This window comes from Semicossyphus pulcher, unplaced genomic scaffold, assembly GCF_022749685.1.
Source record: "Semicossyphus pulcher isolate SPU_LCO1_2020_fin unplaced genomic scaffold, fSemPul1.0.p SCAF_9, whole genome shotgun sequence".
NCBI classification, from domain to species: Eukaryota; Metazoa; Chordata; class Actinopteri; order Labriformes; family Labridae; genus Semicossyphus; species Semicossyphus pulcher.
Window position 1 is genome coordinate 23245619 of NW_027211770.1, and position 21808 is coordinate 23267426.

A 21808-nucleotide genomic window follows, 5' to 3' on the forward strand; every position below is an offset into this window, starting at 1 on the left:
TTATATATAAAAACAATATGCTGTTGAGATCAGAAACATTAATGTACAAATTTTTTTTTTTCTTAAATAAAATATACATACATTAAAAACTTGTTAGAACTCTACGGATGCTCAATGATATACAATAAATTCTGTGCATCAACAGATCACAAACATTTCTCTGAAACAAATATCAGATAAGAATTGTCCCTTACAATAATTATATTCTATATCTATACAAAGAGCCATCTATGAATATATGAAATCATAACAGTTTATTTCAAATACTGGACTGCACAATTTGTAGTGTTCAGCTTCAGCATGAAGGAAAAGTGGGAGAAGCACTCCATCTAGGAGGAGCCTTGGGTCAGGAAGTGCTGAAAGAACTCCTGAGTCTTCCTCTTTTCTGGAAGATCCTGCTTTGTAGGTGACCTCAGGAGCAAGGAGGCAAAAATGGTGGCTATGCAGAGAGAAAATAAACGTATCATATAAACAGTACGATAAAAGGGTTCTTCTTAGTTGTAATATATTTATAAGCATTATTTTACATTTTTCAAAAAAAAAAAAATAGATTAGATAAAAAAATTTATTCATGTTTTATGTAGCATATGCATACACTGTCTTTTACAGAAACTGCCCGTTTTACACAGGGTATTGAAAAGTTAAAAGTGTCCTTGGTTCAGAAAAAGAACAGCACAATAAACAGGATATTCATTCATTTTCATTTTTTACTGCTTTATTCATTCGTTTCTCATCACTTACTCAACATGCTGACAAAAGCACAAAGCAACAACTCATAACACGCTGTTTTCTTACCCAAGATGTTGACATCTAATCGATTGCTGGCAGAATTCTTCAACAGCTCACGGAGAAAGGCAGCTAAATAGTTGAACACGTTTTGATGGCACTGAGGTAGCATGGAAATAACCTACAGACGAAATAAATTATCATTATATCAAAAAAACTTTTATATTAATAGTGATCAGCTATTAACTGTGGGCTGTTTCACTCACTTTCTCACACTGACTGGCAATCGAACAGCTTTCTAGGCACTGCTGGTAAAAGGAGAGGGGAACAACAGGCTCTGGGAGGGCATCTAGAAAGAGAAGCAATGCCTCTGCCACTGAGTGGTTACTGCCCGCTGCAGGTCAACAGAGTCAAGGACATAATTGTTGAGAAGAATCTGCATGTTTTAAATGTAGAGGGTGCATAATAAGATGAAAGTACATAGTTACATTCAGGGATACATTTAAAAGGGGAAGCTAACCACCAGACAAGCAGGTTTGATAAATACATTGCAGGGATTGGAAAGTTACGACCTTCCTTAGTATTCCAGCAATTTATATCTGAAATGAAACAATGACTATGAGGACAAAGTGCTAACCGTCAGCTTCAATGTGACAGTTTCCTCTCTGATTGAATGCCCACTCTTTGCCCTCCATCATTGTTTCATTTTAAACCAACAGAGAACAATGTAAAAACAGCAGAAATTATGTAATGATCACACTGACACATTTGTTGCCCCACTGATGGTTATACCAATGTAATGAAGGATACGGAGAGAATCTGGCATGCCAGTGTCAAGGCAATCCCTTATTTCTGCAAATTCACTGCGGAGCCCAGGTTGCTGAAATATGTCTTCCTGCAAATAGAGAACAGTGGATATTAAAGCATATTTTTCATTTTGTGTTGATTTTGGCAGTCCCTGTGGACAAAGTGGTACGTCTCATCTCCTTTAAATCCTCACATCTCATCCTTCTTTCTTTTAAATGTCTTATGCACCACTTACTGTAAAACTGTCTAGGAAAATGTAAACAAAGGCTCTTTCGGCGGTCGCTGTAAATCACTTCTTCAGACACCAACCCAGTGGGAGTAGTGACAGACATTAAAAGAACTATATACTGTACATGTAGTCAATCTTCCTGGTCTTGTTTGCTTTAGTAGATCATGTGGAGGTCTTAGTATATATTTCACTCTGGTTCAAACTGTTTACAGTACGTTTAAATCGTGTTGGTCTCAAAAAGCACATTTATTAAGCCAAGGAGTTAAATCGTAAACAGGTTCACTTAGGCTTAAGAAAATGCTCTTATCGTTTCAGCCATAGTCGAGCTGCAAGGGACTCAATTAATATTAAAAGCACAATCTTGTGTTTGAACTACCTGAATCAAGGCTTTTAAAAATAAATATTTTCAAGTCTTTACAAAGCTCCACGGAGTTATTTGGCTGTTAGTCAAAGCTACTGATTCATAAATCTTTGTATTTTATATAGCTCCTGCAGCATGCTGCAACTTTATTCATTTGTGCTTTAAGAAATATTAAAAAGTTCTAAATAATAATAAAATATAAACCTGACAACAAGAAATTAAAAAGTACTAAATATATTTCACAATAACACCAAAAGAGAACTTTCAGCACACATTTCCTGACCTGTTTGATTGCATTGCGGAACAAGTGATCCACCATCATCCAGAGTTCTTTAGGAATGTCAAGAGGCTTTTCAGTTTTTGTTGCATTCTCATCTCCAGACATGTCCGCCTGATATTGAAAAAAAAAAAAAGAGTAAAGACACAGTCAAACTGGACTCTGAAAAAGAAAAATACTTCTCTGCTGTGGCCTTTGAGACAACCCTTAATGGAGAAGAAATATTTCTAGGACGCTGCTCTGCACAGTTGAGCACTTACCAGTTCACGGAGGGTCTCTGGCGGCATGTCCTGGATGGGTTCCCTTAGCTGACACAGTGAACGAATGGATGTGCCATAGCAGCTGGGCAGGTAGTTTCCTGCTAAAGAGATGAAGTAGTCTTTGCCGCGCTCCAGGTGGAGCACCAGGATGTCTTCTATCTGCTCTTTGCCAGAGTTAAGTTCAGGTGCTGTTGAGCGGTTCACAAAAACCTCAAGCTCAATGTCCACAGAACCACCTGGATGTAGAGAGTTGCACAGACATATTAAGGAGGTTGCTGAAATGTCATAGTTCAGGAAGTGATGCCTACAGCCCTAGGGAGTTATTAAGTTGTACCAGGGTCACTACTGACTAACTGTTTGCCAATTTAAAGCACCACGACAGCCTCAATCTGTGATGAAATTTCATCAAAGAGATCTTGCCGTACAGCTCTTTTGGTATATTTCTTTCTACTTAATCTCTTATTCCTGAAAGAAAGTGTAACTGTTTGTGCTACTCACCCTGAGCGATAAAGCCTTTGGGAGGGTTGGCTGTGAGCCAAGGCTTGCAGTACGCTGGCTCATTCGGCTTCTGGATAAACTCAAACTGACACGGGACCTGCCCATCGTTGAAGAGGCTTAATGTCTCTGCCTGGTGCTGCATGTATTTCACATCCTTAAAGTGGAACTGAAAGAAGAGGGAAGGTTTCATGAGGCTGGATGAAGAAAACTCTCCTCTGTTTCATGTAAATGTATCCTTAAAAGATCTGCATTAGGCTCACAAGCCAAGATCGATACGCGGCTTCATTAGTGGCGGTTTACTTACTGAATTCATCAAAGGAACATTATGAGAGGACTATTTATTGCACAATGTTTGACAGAGAGACGTTTCAGCTCAAATTACAATATAATGGGACTAAATCTGATAGGAAACTTTACCTCTTGCTTTGACAAGGTTACAGATGGAATACACTCATTCTCCATTTTGTCTATATTGCGAACAATCTCTTCAAATGTCTTCTTATAGTCATCAGCGTTTACTCTCTTGATCTGTAGGAATAGACAAGATATATGTCAAAGCAGCACAGACATCTGTGCTCAATAAATGTTATGCCCGTTTCAAAAGAAGGACCACTGAATCTTTACAAAATAGGATAAGATGAGTTAGAAGGCTGAACTGTTTACCCCTGTGACCAGCACGGAACTGACTGGTTTGTGGTCACTGGTCTTGAGAGCCATGTGACTCTGATAATGCTGCTGCTTCATGTTCTTCCCTCTCCACAGGATACGGTCACACCACGCAGGCACGCGGCACTTTTCACTAAAAGCAGAAGAACAGTTGTAATTTTTTTAAGTATGTTGACTTTTACTCTACAAAGCATTAAACAGACATAGGGCATAAATTTCCCCTCTCATACAAACAACAGTGCTCCTGCGTTTTAGGGCCATGTTAACTATGAGGTATAATTATTTATTAAACAAAAGCCCAAAAAAGGAGAGAGGTGTTAAGTGCGGTGAAGGAGTGAAGTGTCTCAAAGGGCAAACATTTCTTGGATGAGTTTGATTTGCTCTATGTGTGTTGCAGAAATACCATAACAGCAGGTGTAGTTTTCTTTTCTTAAACCATCCTTACTTGGACTATGAACATAATCCTATCATTGAAGATAAACTCCAAACTCATCTCTTTTTACAGATTCTACATAGAAATGTAGAATCTGTAGGCAGGGACGTGGATTTTAGGGACGGCAAGTGTTCTGGTTTCTGTTTGAAGCACGCTTGTATTCTGAGTAATATTGACCAATCATGTATCAACAGGCTGCAGCGTATGCAGGAAAAACAGTCTGTGTGGAGAGCGAAAGCAGGTGGAACATAATCTGCCGTAATGACATCCCGGCTCCCATCAGCGGCTCTCTGCATGCTAACAGCTAACAATCTGCTCTAGATCTAAAATTCAACTTGAGATAAATTCTCTTGACACTGTGTCACGAAAGCCGTTCAGCGTTTAGATTTCCCGACTTCCTCGAATGCATCAGAAATGATCGACACAACCTCCGTTCAGCAAATGAGCATTTTAAAAGTTGTTTTCTTCTCCTCTTGAGGACAGACCTGACAAAGCTTCATTTTTACTTCTTACAAATCTGCATCATGATGTTGAAATTTCGGCAAAGGTGAGACCCGTTAATTAAAGTGAAACACAAGTTCTTTTTCTGTAAACAATGCAGCGCGCGGAAAAGGAAGTCTTGACTGGAAGACGTTTATCGCTAACCGCTGGCTACACGCCCGACATGTTCACTGTTGTCCCCAGAGGCTATATCGGATTCCGAGATTGACTCCAAACTAATAATGTTCCATTCTAATAGTCACAGTCAAGCTGTCCTGTGATAAAGTTACCTTGTATCCCACATGTCAGAGCCAGTGTCATATTTGTAGGTGGGCTGGAAACCAATGTCTCCCTCCACAAAGCCGACAAACACAGCCTCCTCATCGATCTGCCGCTTGAGCTGAGGATCAAATGCAGCTGATAAGCATCACTCAGAAACATAAATCATGAGTAGAGCCTATTTAAAAAGTACAAAAGATGAATATTACCTGATCATAACTGTGCAGTGTTTCAAAGTCCTTCTTGCTAATTAGCTCCTTCACATTATCGACCTCAAGGTCACTGATCCTGTAGTTGAGGTCCCCGATCCACAAAATCACACTGGGGAAGGAAGAAAGAGAAACAGAGGAAGAAACATTTAGACAACTTGATTATTAATATGAAAATGAGGAAAATAATTGTCACAGTTGGAAATCGAATAACAATTAGCTATATCTTTTTCAGCTACAACATAGCCCACTAATTCTCAACATATGATGATGATGACACTGTAACACGATGATATTTAAGAGGTTTCATACTCGTGCTTCATGATCGTGAGTGGAGGCTGGTTGGGGTCAAGCTGGCGAAACTGCAGACGACTGCAAATGTCCTTGTAGTCTTGATTACGCCTCTCGTATTCTTCAATGTGGGCAGCTAGGTGAGAGTTGACCACGCAGATATCAGAGTTGTGGAAGCGAAAACGGATTGCCACGGCCCCCTTGTTTCCCTGCGATTCAGTGAGTGATTGAAAGAGAGAGAGAGCGACAGAAGTCAGGATAATGTAAGTGGCATAACTGAAAGTCCTTCCTTTTCTGCTCCTTTTTATGACAGTAAGCCGAAATTATGCAAACACTTTGGTCCTCGGCGTGTTTTTAAGATGGTTGTTGGTGTGGATTATAAACCAGTCTCTCTTTAGAGCAGGAAAAGGATGGAGCAACCTTACAAAGGCCCCCACTGGTCACCAGCCAGCCATCTGCTCTGCACTGCAGGGACTGCTAAGTAAGCGAGGCCACAAACGAGACAGGAATAATTTATTCTGCTACAGTGCACTGGAAATAAAGTTGGAGTTTCTGGAAGTAGTGCTTCATGGATGAATGAGCTCTAAAGTAACGGAGGAACAAGGAGAGACTTTGAATTTTTATCAGGACATCAACATCTTTGTGCATGTTATAGTCTGAATTAAGGCTGTTTTCCCTGCAGCTGTGAAATCATTGAAAGAACACTGTCATCATTGGAGCCCAAATGTTTTCATTTCATGTTTGCGTTGATCATCAAATGTTGATGTGTAAAGTTACTGCTGACACAAGGTCTATGCTTCCTGCTTATGTGTCACGATTTATTTATTTTGTTTTGGCAATGGAAGTCCTTTAATGTGGGGTCAAAGAAATGCTATCGACAAAAGCAAAAAGCAGAGTCTTTAAAAATGTATTTACTTTTCTTTTTTTGCTCCCAATGCCTGTCAGGCATTTTTTACTTTGCAAGCATTAAAAACATTTCATTAAAACATCACAGGAGGGAAGTAGTTTAACATTTATGCGTTGGTGCGTGATCAAAAAGAGGAAAAAGACGTGGACATGTGACACTTTCTCCCGTGTGTACCTGCTCCTCTCAACTAGGTTTGAGGTTTGATCAGCAATGCTGTTGTCCATCGCCAATGGCTGGCAGTCTTAGACCATAGAGCCTTATACCATCATACCATAGGTGTTCATACTGTTGCTGTGTAAGACAGCTACACATTTACAGGATGTTTTACACTGAACATGTCATATTCTAATTTGTAACACAAGGAAAAACCCTACTTTCAACAGCTGAGTATGGTTTCAACATAACATCTTATGTGCACAGGACCTGTGCATGATGTAACGAGACGTGGAATCAGTACTTACCATCCTTCCCATGATGCCAGTGCCCACAGTCTCAGCCTCCACATCAGAAATAAACTCTGCATGCTCCTTCTTCACATAGAAGATGAGCATGATGCCCACCAGCCGCACCAACTTCACCTGTAACAGAGGACGATTGGATTCATGTCTTTACAGGGAGGCAAGAAGATGCACAACAACTCACAGAATGGTAATTGACATGCAAATGTGCCGCATATTGTAATTAATGTGTGGTCGGTGTTGTACGAGTAACCCTGTCGCCACATGAAGCAGGCTCAAAGGTGCTTTGCTGCTTATATCAGCATCTTGACTGTTTTTTCAACCATAAGTGCTCAAGTATAAACAATAAAAATATCAGCTTAAAATACAAGTTTAACACGTCTATCCGTCATATTTTAAAGAGAACAGAAATAGAAAAGTACATCCCAGAATACGAAGCTGTTGTTGACAGGAGGAAGCAAAATAGTCTCATAAGCTTCTCTGTCAATCCGACATAAACCAACATTCAAATGTGAAGAAGAAAACATTCTTCAGCTTGCTGAGCTATACAGTGTCAGTTACAGATCAGCCAAGTGTGCTTTAGTCAGCAGCGACGGCGGATGAGGAAATGACACATCTTAATACGGGCTCCTTGAATGACAGATATCTTCTTATCCTTAAGAAGACTAAAAGGAAAACAGCCCGGCCGAGAAAAGAGGAAGCTACGAAGCTGCAGTCAGCACAAAAAAGTGAAGTAGATGAAAGCTCATAAGAGGAAGAACAAGAGAAAGACATGAAAATATAAGGCCCCTGACGCTTCTGAAATATGCGGGGTTATCGTGACCTTTCCATAAGATTATCCTGTGTAATTATCCATGCAATGAGGTGGTGTAGGTGTAAGTAGTCAATTACTACAGATAACAGGGAGAAACCGCCTGAGGCATCTGCCACTGCCAACATATTCATATATAATAGAAATAAAAATATGATACCAGCCTGCATTTTAACAACAGCTCCACAAGTTCACCAGACAGATTATAGAGTGCTGCAGGAATAAGTCTTGAAATCAAAAGATGACTTAGACTTTTTGTACTTCTGGTTCCTTCATGTTGAAGCTAATGGGATTTTTTGACTAGGGTTTTAGATAAATGTCTGGTCTCTGTTACACAAAACACTGAATATTCATGAAGTTTTGTTCATGACAAAAATGTTTTTGTGAATACAACACAAAACCTGTGTCGACACGCTAATCTCCGCCCCCTTTCCAGCGCCATGCTATGCTCAGTCAGTAACTTCGGCACCTCCTTGTCATCTCAGCAACAAATTCCGCCCGTCTCCATCCGAGCAGCGCTCGAACATCGTTCCAAATTTGTCTGCGCTGAGTTTGATAAACAGACTGAATATGTAATAATTATAATAAAGACCTAACGGACATAACATCGTCACTGTTTACTAACCCTGTGACCGGCGCATTTGTGAAGTCAGAAGGTGATGCAGCAGAAAAGAGACCGACAAGAGTATACTTCACTGGCAATGGGAACAGAGACGATCGGCATCTATAAGCAGCTCTTCCCGGGTCTGAAAAACCTGGGTTAATACGCTAATTTTGGTGGGAAAGGGGTAGCATGTTGGTAGCTTAGTTAGGCGACTTTGAAATTGTAAGACAGTAGTGTAGTTAGTTTGAAGCCCAATGTAAGCAATGTCCTTTTCATTTTCCTGCAAAATTTAGCAACTTATTGATGGTTATGGTTATGAGCTATGTTAAAAAAGAAAAAAAGATTTCCTTACTAAGGCATACTTGGCGTCTGGATGCAAGGCCTCGGACACAGCCTTCGTCCACTCCAGCTCTTTTGGGGTGTCATGGAAGAAGAAAGCCTCTTTGCTGAGGTCAAGCTCCTGAAAACTATCACAAAGAACAGACGTTAAAATGTACTTAAGAGTTTAACTCACATGTTCGACCTTAGCTCAGTACTTTTATGGTACTCTCAAAACTTTTTTACGCCTCAACAACAAAGTAGCAAACTAAAGTGTAGGTAGGATGAGAGAACTCGTACAGCTGAATCTGTGGGTGGGTTTGTTCTCCTACTTAAAAAAAAGGGATCAATGCTGCATACAAAAGTCAAAGGTTTGAGTAGTATACGTTTTTCAGTGTAATGTGATTCGGCTGAGTGTTGAAAGGTTGCTCTTTTGCAAGGAGAATATGATTTACCCCACGCAGTAGATGTCAGGAGGGTTGAGAGTGCAGCTCAGCCAAGGAGAGAGGCTTTCCTTCGGCGTCTGTCCATTCACATTGTATGTGCCGAGAAAAACGCTGAAACAGAACGGGGAGAGATGAGGAGTGGGCATAGAGGGGATGGATACAGAGCCATAGTGGTTACTATTTTGAGTTTATCCAGCTGACAGTAGTCTCTAGCAAAACCTGCCTATTTTAGGTTTTCCAGTTCACACCGAGGCGGACTAAAATAGTGTAACAATGACCTGAATCTCTGAATGATGCCCTGCTGTTTCACAGTGTTCAGCTCATATCTACAAAAGGTACTTCATGTAGGTTGAATGAGCACTTGAACTGCTCTTTTTTGGCAATGTTCCTATTAATCTAATGAGCCAGTATGTCACAACTGCTGCTTTTAAGAGCTCTATAGTGCCAAGAGACAGTAAAGAATATAAAATGGTTATTAGCTGACCGCTGAGCAACCCCACTGAAAGCTAACTTTGGTGAATGAGGACAAAATTGTACAAAATGATAAGAGGACCATTGAGATTAATTCTTTCAAATACACAATCAGCAGAAGCCCTCTTCTCTGACCTTCAGGCAGCTGCTGCTCTGCACAGGAAACAGCAGAGCTCTTCAGTTTGTGCTGACTTTCTCGCAAACAGCCCTGCCCTCACAAAAAGATGCAGAAGCTGTCGTACAAAAAAAGAAACCTCGGAGTGCTGCTTTCCTGAGCGTTTTTTCTTAATCTGCAGGTCAGCAGGGATATTCTGCACATTCTCAGCATCAACTCTAATATGAGATGAAAGCAGGCGATGCACAATGCAACCAAAGGGAAATCAGTAGCAATGAGCAAATTCCACACATGAATGTAATTGAGATTAAACTATAAAAACAAGACCTCTTAAGCGCCAGAAAGGGATTCTTTATATTCCTGTCGTTTTTAGCGTTGCTATGTTTGCTTGTTGCTCTAGTTCATCGACCTTTTTCTTCTTTTCTACATTATATATTTATCAAGGCACTGATCTACCAGCAGGAGGCAGCGTTGTTAACATCCGCAGATGATAATTTTTCAACCCTCTGATAGAAACTAAAGCCCTTAATAACAATGTCTAGGCCGATACAGGGACATCAAGTTTTTACATTAATAAGAAATGAGCTGAAGAGCTGAGATAAACCATCCTAATGGACTAGGCAGACGCATTTCTCGACATCGTCTGAGACAGTAGTGCTTAATTTAGCAAAGAGAAATACAAACCCACAGATGTTGACTCATTCTTTTTTACATAACACTTCAATGAACCAAACCGTGTTCACAGTCACACTGCGGCCTCACACACGTCTCCTGCACAACATGTCTTTCAAACTAAGTTTTGGCTTCTGAACTGGCCAGCAAAGTTCAGATTGAAACGACTGCATACTGGAAAACAGCCTGAATCGCCCTCTTAATTTAAAGGTTTTACTTTGTTTCAGAATGAGCAAAATGAACAGCCAAATACTGTAAATCAAACTACTTTATATTAGCTATAAAATCCCAAAATATCACACATTATTGATATGAAGTTTTTCTATGAATGTATCAAAATCGCCTTGTTCTAAATCAGGGGTGGCCAACCCTGCTCCTGGAGAGCTACCTTCCTGCATGCTTTAGGTTTCTCCGCACTTTAACAGACCTGATTCGAATGTTTCGCTCGTTACCAATCCCCTGAGACGCTTCAGTTGGTTGATAACGAGCAGATCATTCAAATCAGGTGTGTGAGAGTGCGGAGAAACCTAAAACATGCAGGAAGGTAGCCCCCCAGCTGCAGGGCTGGCCACCCCTGTTCTAAATCCAAAAGCCTGCAATAATCTGCCAAACACAATAAAAAAAACAACAGAAAAACGACACAAACATTTGAGTAAAATTACCTGAAATCCTCCAAGTAAGTGTAGAGGTCCTCATTCTTCAGCAGCTCACACCTGATGAGGTTGTCTCGCAGGCCGAACTGCGGCATGGCCAGTATTTGAGCTTTGTTAGACGGGGTGTGGCTAGAGGAGCGAACCAGGTCATCCCGGTCCTCTCGACTGGAGATGCCTTGACTGAACACCAGGAGAGAGAAATAACAGTTAGGCGTCGGGGAGTGGAGACAGACCAAGATAGAAACGGGGTCATTTTGTCAGGCTGGTGTGATTTCAGAGGGAACAAGTCATCAGAGGGGCGTGCGTTTGGTTGATTTTTCTTTTCATGTACCTATGTAGAGTTGCCAGATCACATTTGGGATACTCAGCCTTATTAATAGAATTATGGGATCGTAGAGACATTACACTCAGCCTAATGTACAGTAGATCACCACAGCGACAACAGAAACCTCGGCTAAGCAGGGAAGCTCGATTTCCATGCCGTCGATATGGAATGAGGCTGAGGGGAGAGGGAGAAATGTAATATGGCTGGAGCCTGTAATCTTCCAGGAATAAGCTGAAACTAAACTCCATGTAAGTGAATAGGCTTCATTCCAAGAGTGACAGAAGTGGCTTCCGGGTTAAACAACTGAACATATTTACATTTTGAATTTCAAATAAATAAACACTCATCACCTCGCTGCTGCCAGACATGTACACAGCGCATGTTATAAACCTGTTTAAGTTAAGTCACCTTCTGTTTTTCTTTTGTTTTGCAATAATACTTGCACACTAACTACGCAGTGTGTTTCTGGCTTTACTCAGCATAATCTAAAAAAAATACTTTATACTCAAGTAATGCAAAAAGGAACCGTGTGATGTTGACCTTCAGAAAACCCTAGGTAGCACTGTTTTAGTGAGTGCAACTCTGTTTGTTTGTTCAAATGCACCTGGACAAATATGCAGGAGATGACTCGAACATTTCAACTGACGGTTTTACACCATTCTTTTATCTAAAGGAAGCATGAACATACAACAACCTATAACAATGCACCAACAAATTAACGAAAGAGGAAGATATATAGCAAGTAAACATTGTCACAGATGTCACATTGACTGAGCTGCAGTGAGGGCACGTGCATACGTGCTACAGATTGCAACAAATGTATGTGCAAGAGGATAAAAGTTAGTATGTCCCAATTGTCTGCTTACTGCATGCAAAGTCCATGTAACGCCAGCTGCGGTGAGTACAGTAATATAATGAAAAAAGTACTTGATTTTGGAGTGCATGCAAAGACATGTAACAATGCAGATTTCATGATTCCTACACATATACCATTCCGAAATTCCATACTTTTCCAGATTCAAATTTCCAGACTTCTCTGTAGATTTTTCAGACCATATTTGACATTGAAGAGCAAATAGCTAGATATTTATGAAAATAAATGGTTTAAAAATCAAACATGTATGTTACATTCTGACTTTGTATGCTATTACGTTGCCAAATAATTGCCAGCAGATTGGACCTGTAGGTACCTTAGCTCACACAAATCAATTAACACCAAACCCAGACAAGTTCAATGCACAGCATTTTACTCAAGCTGCAATGCTATAACAGTGCAATGTTATTCCATGTTTGTCTTTTTTGGAAGTTTGCATCTAGCTTTCTTTTCTAATTTGGAATCTTTAGTCAACCAGGCTTAATATTTCGGATTTTCAAGCCAGCACTCGGAAAACTTGCTATTCCCCATATCGGCCTTTCAGTCCACCGTTCAGGAGTGCCTTGCTTTAGACATCAAGCTCGCTCTGGCCCGCGCTCTCCCACACAGTACACATTTTGGTTGTGCTTGCTGTTGCTCCAAACGCAATGCGTGTATGATCAATTTATATTTAGAAATTATGAATTGTATATTTTATAAAACAGAATAGGGCTAAGTCTGGAAATACAAATACTTTTCCAAACTGCGCAGGAACCCTGAGATTTAAAAAACAAAACAACCTGACTTGCATACTTTTGGGGGACATTAATGCATTCAAAATGCATTCATACATTGAATGTAAACAGAACTTTTTTCGTTGACCCTTTTTTGCCACTACGTAAAAAGATCATGTAGAGAGTTTTGGTTTTGAGAGGTCCCACATTTTAATGAATAAACAGGCCTTACCTCTCTGGGCTGGAATTTGCTTTGGACTTCTGTGCGACGCTGTTAGAGCCTTTCTCTTTGTCTAAATTTCCCTTTTTGACCGATGATTTCTCTGTTTGGGGAAAAGCAGGAGAGAAAGGGAAGAGTAATAAAGTGTTAATAATAAACACAGAGAATGAAGGTAAAGGACAGCCTTACAGCACAGTTCAAAACAATGTCTCTCGAGGCTGCTTGCACTTTGGATCACAAATTAATATCATATCAACAGAGATCTTCCCTTTGAGGTCATCTGAAAATCTGCCCTCTGTATTCACAGCCTGGGATAGCTCACTGAGCCCAGCCCTGAACAAACCCATTCATCACCTGTGACTGAGAATAAATGAAGGCTAATAATTATGACAAGATTAAAAAACAAACAAGAGCAGTAACATAAAAGTCACTCATAAAAGTGCAAAATCAGAGTTCAGTCGTTGTGGTCAACTGACTGAGTCCGTGTTTTGCAGTTGGTTACAGTTATTGCATCCTAAGTAGCTGGATTTAATGGGCAAGTGTGAAGTATGAGACAGCATGGCCCCTGTCTCCTGCAGCTTGGCAGGCAACACAGCAGACTCCTCTGAGAGGGAGAGCCGGACTCTAAGAGCAGGAAATTAAACTCTACAAAGTTATAGCAGGAATCAGGATACATTATTGAGAGTGCACCTGAGCAACAGTAGTGTTTAATGTCCCAAAAGTTATATTCAACATGCCATAAGGGGCTGTCAAAATGATTTCAGCTTGTCTTAGCGCAATCATAATCAATTTCTGAACTGTATGCAGATTTCAACACAATCAAGCAGTGGCTCAGATACATTGACATCAACTAACAAACATAGATATCAGCAGTACTAGTAATTGTAGGATTATATAACCGATTTCAAAACAAGGTCACAGAGGTAAGGAAATAAAACAGAGAAGTCATCATCCTGTAAGAGTCAACAGTTGAAATTAAATTCAAACGAAGTCTGGATTAAACAAATGAAGCTTTGCCAATCCCAGCTGAGGCTAAAGCAGCACTCAAGCAAGTCAATCAAACAAAAAAGTTGCTTTTATGATGAACATTATCGCTACTGTTGGCACATCAGTATTTTTGCAGCATCTTTGTTTAACAAAGGAAATGTTGTAATCTAATATTTTAAAAATAAGTTGGTAACTTGGTTTTAGTCAAATTGTCAAATGTGCTTATGCTGTCTTTTTTATGTTGGACATCTAATAGAAAATAACAAAGAAAAGTTTTAACTAAGCAACATCAACTATTGTATAACAACCATATATAATAAATATACCACATATAATAAATTCCGGGAGGGATCAATTAACATTTCATTTTAAAACCAGTAACTCAGTTGTGTGCATTGACAGGAAAAGGAAAAGAAGATTTGAGAGAGTTTGTTTGACTGAGGAAACCGCCAGCAAAGTGTGAAATGCTTTTGTACGTGTGTGCATAGGCGCACTGCACAAATAAGGAAACCCCACATTCAACTGTCAAACTGTCTCAAGTTTAATGAGGAGATGAGGTTTTGTATCCCCTTTCTCAGTGAACGACACTATCATGAAAAATTAGAACTACAGTAATAAACACATTCTAACACGATAATACAATTTTCATAAACGTAAAGTGAACTAGGAAAACAAAAAATTGAGCATATGTTGAGATTTAAATGCACCAATCAAAGCTCCAGCTTGTGGTGAATAAACTAATGACTATTTACTGCTGTATGCATCCTTCTGAAGACACTCACACAATGTTAGTATTGCAGGTTGCCTACTAAAATGTACATACTTGTGATCTTGTTAATCATGCATTTATGTTGCTGCCTTATTAACTAAACCTAACCAATACTGCAATTGTTTTAGCAACCAGCACCTGAAAGAGGCCCTGACCACATGAGGGTCCTGCGTGCATTATTATACCATGGCATATTTAACATTCCAACACATACTTTAGTTTTCTTAGCCAGCTAATGAGCTTAACTGACTTAACCACAGCGGAGGAAGTTGCATTAGGTCTTACTATCTGCAGTTTCACATGCCTATAGCTTTCTATCTGCGGTTGATCTCAAGTCAGCATAAATGCAGAGTACTTCTCAGGTCCCTCAGTCTCAGACTCCCTAGAATTAAAACAGCCACTGCTTCTGCACAAAGGTCAACATTGCTCAACTTGCCCTCATGATATAAAACTATAGGTAATAAACTGCAGAGGAACCATTTGTATGAGTTATTTGTATTTTAAACTTTAGATATAAAATCTACATTAATAAAACACTGATTAGGCATTGAATGAATGAGAGGCTTCTCTGACAGCGGAAAGCAAAGCTCACATAAGCCCCTTTACCTCATGGAGAAGGTCGGAGGAAAGTTTACAGATAACTGATTTGAAGCTAAGTAGGCTACGAGGGTAAGCCACAAGAGAAATCTCTGGTGTGCAAACAGAGAGAATAAAACAACAAGTTGCCTAAATAGCAAGACAAAGCAGTGACTCTATAGGCCTTTTTCACATGAGACTTTTTAGCATATCACAGTAGTAAAATCGCAGGTGTTTCTAGTAGCATTAATGATGGCTGTCTTCCATTTAGCTGCTTCAATTTCATGGTACTAGTTATGTGCATGCTGACTGCCTCTCATGGCTTTCTCAGACACCTGAACCAGAACCGAACCATTGTTAAAAGTATTATTAACACCTGTGCTTTTCCTCCTGTTAGAAGTAAATATGTCCGCTGTGAAAAAAAGCCTAGAAATTACAGTTCTGTGACAGTAGAATACGATGATGCGCCATCAACCACAACAGGTGTGTAATTTTCTGTCACAGAGCCTCCGAGCCTCTACCAACATGATGAGCAGTGCTTAACCAGGACTAATGCTGCGTTCCAGACAACTGGGAACTCGAGGACTTCCCAGTAGAAATGTCCGACTTCCCATGGTGAAGTCGGGGTAGATGAATCTGCCCCGAGTTCACAAGTAGAAACTCCGACTTTGAATGGCGGTCCATAGCAATTTTTCTTGTCTGAGGTCGGAAAAATGCTGCGTTCACAGACTTCACAGTTCGAAAGTCGTACATTTCTACTGGGAAGTTCTCGATTCCCAGTTGTCTGGAACGCAGCATTAGCCGTTACAAGTGTACCAACCGTCTACGTGGGCTAATAGTAGCTTGATATTGAGGCAGCAAACGACAACATTAAAATACGACTTTTCAATTACATTTCAAACAAACTATTTTTACACTGACCCTGACCCTCAAGCTAATTAAGCTAAAGTTAGCTTCTTGGAGATACTACTTGCTAAGTCTAGCTTGGAAGCTAGCTGGTTATTTAGGGCAGCTAGACGGAATGCTACAGAGTGATGCAACGGCGCTACCTTTCACCACCTCAAAAATCAACAAATGTAAGAATATTTTTCATACCAGAGTCTTTCATCACCCTAGACATCTCCCTGCACCGCTCCCAAGCATTCTGTGCAGAAGTGCAATGTCCAGTCCAGTTTCAGACCTGCCCATGCTAACGTTGTAGTAGGAGGAGTTTACCTTCCTCTACCGCCTGCCTTCTGCAGAAAAACAACTATGCAGAATATGCAACCGGAATGCTTCATCACATCAGTATTCATTAAGGAAATAAAGCTCGTGGACTTGAAGAGGAAATAAGAACTTAAATATCAGTTTTTCCTTATATAATTTGGGGAAAAGCAATGCCTAATATAGCCTATAAAACAACCATATAAACTCATTTTCTATGATTACTGTGGTATAATATGTATTAAAAAAAAATTCATTTTTGTGTCTTTCTTCGCATTTATATCTTTTTTACATTGTATGTCTAGTTTATGACATGCCTGTCATAAACAGCATGGCTCTTATCCAGCATACAAAAACATAATGCTGCATGACATCTGTGTGAAATGGGCCATGAACATCTAAGAGAAATTACACAAACTTTATGTACACATATAATGCATACAACATTATAAATTTCACAGTATGGCTTTTATTTCACATAGGATCTTGATACCTTCTCTGTGCACAGCCTATATTTCGCTTAATTTATATGCTACTTTTAAAATCCAGCATTGTTTGGCTCCTATGTGTGTTGTTGATTGTCTAGTCCTTATTCTCCACCAAGGCTCCTAGGGCCTTGCAACCAAATGTTGTAAAATGTTCCTCAGTCCAGGCTCAAAACAAAGGAGAATGTGTCTTTGTACCTAGTTTGTACCTGTATGCTCTATTTCTAAAAATCATTTAAAAACCACCCTGTATAGACTATTATTTAAGTTATTTGACGGTGCTTTTATATATTTGCTCTATGCAATTGTATTTTTGTGCACCTGTTAAGCATCTTTTAAGGTGCTGTACAAAATTAAGTGTAAACAAAGATTGTTCTGTTTAGTAAAATTGCAACCTACTGTTGTGCATACTAGCCCACTGCCATGGCTTACTGCCACACTTTGATCTGAAAAAGTCCTTTTGTGTGACTGTTGTCCTTTCCCACAAGGCTCTCTTGAGAGTTGTAATGGAAATTGTTACAACTCATTTGCAAGTTGCGTTCAAAGGAAGTGGTGTTTGCATAACCACAGTTTTATTATGAAATCCTTTGAAGTTGACTTTATCTGTGCGAGGCTATCAAGCCAGAAAAAAAGCAAACACTAAAGAGATAAAGAAGAGCATCTTCTGCTATGCACACAGGAAACTATTCCAATTGAGTCATGCTTATTAGACATAAAGACGCTGGATGTACAAATAGAAATAAGACGACAGACCTGTTTTCCGGTGCTGGTTGAGTTTGGTGATTGTGTTGCCGAGGGGAGTAAGTGCTTGTTTGACAACTCCCTGGCCTCTGGTGGCTTTGTGGTACTTGTGGATCCATTCAAATTTGGGCTTCTGTGTGGGAGACTTGCAAACATCTGAAGAAAGACGGACAGAAACAGCAAGAGAATTAGAATAAGCAGGATGATGGCAATAGTTTGTGAACTTACAATTCCCGCTAAATTAAGTAACAGCTTAATGAGTCTGGCTTCCTTCGGGGTCTTTTTTGAATGACCGGCTGTTCTCCTACTTTGTGATACAACCATTACGCTCTGTATTACACTGCTTTAAATGTGACAAGTTACAGATGCCTCATTGTGTTAAAGTGATCTAACATCTGTCTGCTTACCTTTACCATTTTTCACACTCTTCCTTTTAACAACAGCTGGTGCCCCTTCTTTTAATTTTTCCATCATTGGTTAAAGGCATTTGTGGCTCATCTCAGAGTACCACAGAAAAAACGTATGGCACAAACATGTCAGTCGTCATCCATGCTCACGTGAGATTTCCATTGTGAAAAATAGACAGCCAGTGGCGAAAGTGACACATTCCTAATAAAGCAGACGGTCCTTTAACCTTTCAGTGGCCAGCTCCATTCAGAAGACCAAGATGTACAAAGTAAAAAGAGCTCAGGAGAAATATTGAAGAAGGAGCTACTCGTCCTTTTTAACCTGTTTTCACGTTGTCTCTTCTAAAATGCATGCGTAAACAGTGACAGACAGAAACTCAAAGAACACATCCAAACTCCACCCATTCGCTCCGTCCCTCCCTCTTTTGGCAGCAATGCGTCATGTACAGCCAGTGATTGACAGATAAAGTGACACCACCAGTTTGTAAGTTCTGAAATGGATTTGACTTTTAAACCACAACCCCCTAGAGTGTAATGAACTTGTGTTTTTTTTTCTGTATTTAAATTCATTTTCCTGTACTGGAATGCAGAATGTTAAGAATTAAAGTTCGCTATGGTTTGCAACATAATGTCACCTTGAGGCAACTACAAGACTGGCTAAGCAGGTTTTCTTCAAACATGGCTAGAGTTGATTATTTGTGGTTCTTTACACCTTTGTTCTGTCCTACTTGTTTCAGAAAGAGAAATCTAAAGATATATCCTCCTGAACCCAAACAAGTGTGTAAGAAGTACAGGTCCATGTTTGTGCTGCTGCACTGTTTGATTGTAGTGTCCAAAGTGTTACATTTGCCAGTGTTATGTCACTTAAATGCAACCCATTCATTTTCAAAAAAGCTTTTTCCCTTTCTAAACTTTCAAAGTTTTTTCTGCAAGGCTGCAAGAATCCTAAATAAAAGCAATGCCAGCAGTGTGTCATGTCTCTGAGGGCTGACCTACCACTCCACGCTCTGTTGACCTCACTGAGGAAGAGCCGCGAGTGAGACCCAAAAGGAAGTCTTAGCTCTATTTCCTCTTCCTGGTAGCTTATTCTCACTCTGGTATCACCACCTAGAATCAGATAAAGGACATGGATGGTATGTTCACTGTCATGAGGTGGAAATAGTTAGAAATCACATTATGACTGAGCTTTGATGGAAATGAGGGCAACTTACCCACAACCGCAAGCTCCTCTGGTGAGGAAACTACAAAGAGAGCAGAATGAGAAGAGTGTGAAGGCACTTCAGAGAGTTACTGTCATGGCATTGTTTCACTAGAAACTATATTTAACTCTAAGAACATAGTATTATCTGGGATTTTACTCTGTTTGCACTGAGCTACGGCATTTAAAAGCAGCTCACCCTCCACAACAGAAAAGTCAAGGGAGATGGGTACAATGTCCTCCAGTGATACGTCATCAGCAGTAATGGCCATCCTTCGATGGGTGTAAATAAAGATTCTGCAAAAATTAAAAGATGGAGATTTTAAATCACACAATTTTTGAAAATGGATTTCTAGCAGTATGAAACAACCATATTTTTACACAATAAGGTACATGCAGGGTTGGTAACAATTGACAGACACTTGCAGTATTACACAACCTATACAAAAGTCTTGCAGCTCTGCAGTAAACACTACTGTTCACATGTCATTTTGGTTACTGTGTCACAGGCTGATGCAGCTCTGTGGTCATTTTCAAGGCCAGTTTGTGATGTTGACCTGGATAATTCTGCCACTCACTCTCCTTACAACATTTAAATATAAGTATATAAACTATTTTTTTGTATCTACTGATTAAACTCACGCATGCTCTTTTGTAGACTCCACCAATCCCAGCAGTCTGCTCTCTGCAGTGTCCTCAGATAGGACATCACATTGGACAGCATGTTTACAATCAAGTTAAGGAAATAGTAGAAAAATGTTCATGTGTTTCTTAAGAAGCACCATTAATCTTTCACCAGGAAATATAACCTTACTCTTATTTCAACAATTGCTTTGGGTACAATGGGCAACATTTTCTGTCATTTCCTGTAACATGTAGACTCATGTAACTAAGGATTGACTTCTGTATCATCTTCTGTATTTTCCATGTAGGCTAATACCAATTTCCCTACATTTAACAGGAAAGTGTTGTGCATTGTTAATCCACTGAATGTATCTAACTCGGAGGTAACTTTACCAATAAATTATTTACACATCAATTTTTCATCAGCTTACAAAATATGATGCATTTATAGATTGAACTACTCATCACTTCAGTATGTATAATAAGGTTAGCTCTAAATCCACCACATGAAATGTTCAAATGCTTTTTACTTGTTTGATTAATAAAAAATAGCACATTATATGATTAAATAAGAGTGACAGGTGCAATAACTCTTCATAAAAGGTACTTTTACTTGCAAAAGCTTCAGGCATATTTTCCTGATTATCATTATTACTTATTAGTAATAGTATAATAAACGTATTAGTAATTATTAATGCAGGACTTTTACTTGGACTGCAGTATTTTTGTATATTAATAAGAATAGTTATTTTTAGCTAAATGATCTTCTGTAGACTACTTCAACGAGAAAGCAGCAGCTGGTGGAACAAAGTTGCCATCTTGTGGATAAAAAGTCTTCCTACACATGTTTGACCATAATTTTAGGAAGTCACACCCGACTAAACTACTGCTGATACATGTACTGGAAATGGATTGGCTGGATTCAAATTACAACCCAAGTGATGTTATACTATATTTATAGCGTAATTAACCATGTGGCAGAGCCTAAATCATACAGGCCTCTCTCGAGGCGTTGATATTCGTCAAAACAGTCGCGTTAGTTCAACATAGTTTGAAGCAGGTTCGGTTTGGATCGCTCTTAAATCATAAACCAACGTATGAACCGTTTAAAGGATACTATGATGCAGTTTTCTTCCCCTTCCAAAGTTTCTTGAATTGCCACGGATTGATCCATGGCGAAGACAGCTCGTTACTAATGTGACAACTTCAGTTCCCACACGAAAGTACCCGGAGGAGTTTTGAGTACAGCGCAGTTATTTCCCTCTCAGGTGAAAGCCGAATGTACAGCAGCAGGAGACACGCTTCAGCAGACCCGTATAATCCGACATTTTATTCCCTTTCGATCCAGATGTTTTCTTCTTCCTGCGCTGCTGGCCCGACCCAGTCTGCCACGCACTGATTCAGAATCGCTGCGTGCTGCCGGACTGACGTCACAGCTGGGCTGTCATCATCAGCTCGGTTTGGTTTGGATTAGGACTCAGGCCAGTGATCTTAAGAGGATTAGGTCCTACAATAGAGCCGGATCCCTACTAATTACATCAAGTTTTATCGACGCTTTCGAGGATGTTTGATTAGCTATTAGGTCAAGTGGTTAAAGTGGGCTTTTGTAAAAGGGAAAGCCAACTGTCATGTATTTATTCAGCTAATTCAGATAACAATTGTGGTCTATTGCGTTCTTGATTCAGTTCTGCTATTTAAGTAAACTTTTATTTGGA

At 39.7% G+C, this 21808-nt stretch overlaps 1 protein-coding gene across 4 annotated transcripts; it reads right to left on the reverse strand.

The window, feature by feature from the left end:
• On the reverse strand, positions 1–21397 carry inpp5b (inositol polyphosphate-5-phosphatase B). Of its 4 annotated transcripts, XM_069656628.1 has the most exons (23): positions 21212–21397; positions 20112–20192; positions 19669–19766; positions 19483–19512; positions 19268–19378; positions 17877–18020; positions 13116–13206; positions 10981–11151; positions 9070–9171; positions 8649–8763; positions 6885–7001; positions 5538–5725; positions 5226–5337; positions 5028–5137; positions 3822–3957; positions 3576–3686; positions 3159–3324; positions 2661–2896; positions 2407–2514; positions 1537–1621; positions 993–1120; positions 796–907; positions 1–439 (listed from the first exon to the last, which is right to left on the reverse strand). In XM_069656628.1, the coding sequence occupies exons 1-23, from the start codon at positions 21265–21267 to the stop codon at positions 330–332; spliced, it is 2718 nt and encodes a 905-aa protein (XP_069512729.1). In that variant the 5' UTR covers positions 21268–21397; the 3' UTR covers positions 1–329. The 4 variants fall into 4 exon arrangements, with proteins under 4 accessions (XP_069512729.1, XP_069512726.1, XP_069512727.1 ...); XM_069656625.1 differs by lacking the exon at positions 21212–21397 and having other exon boundaries at positions 20112–20173; XM_069656626.1 differs by lacking the exons at positions 19268–19378; positions 19483–19512; positions 19669–19766; positions 20112–20192; positions 21212–21397 and adding an exon at positions 18272–18605 and having other exon boundaries at positions 2–439.
• Positions 21398–21808: the final 411 nt, after the last annotated feature.

Excerpts from the sequence above, each read along its gene's own strand:
- inpp5b (XM_069656628.1), bottom strand. The coding sequence starts at position 21,267 with ATGGATCAATCCGTGGCAATTCAAGAAACTTTGGAAGGGGAAGAAAAC. Across the intron at positions 19,513-19,668 it reads TGACTTTTCTGTTGTGGAGG|TTTCCTCACCAGAGGAGCTT; the intron begins GTGAGCTGCTTT and ends CTCTCTTTGTAG. Across the intron at positions 3,325-3,575 it reads TAACCTTGTCAAAGCAAGAG|TTCCACTTTAAGGATGTGAA; the intron begins GTAAAGTTTCCT and ends CTCTTCTTTCAG.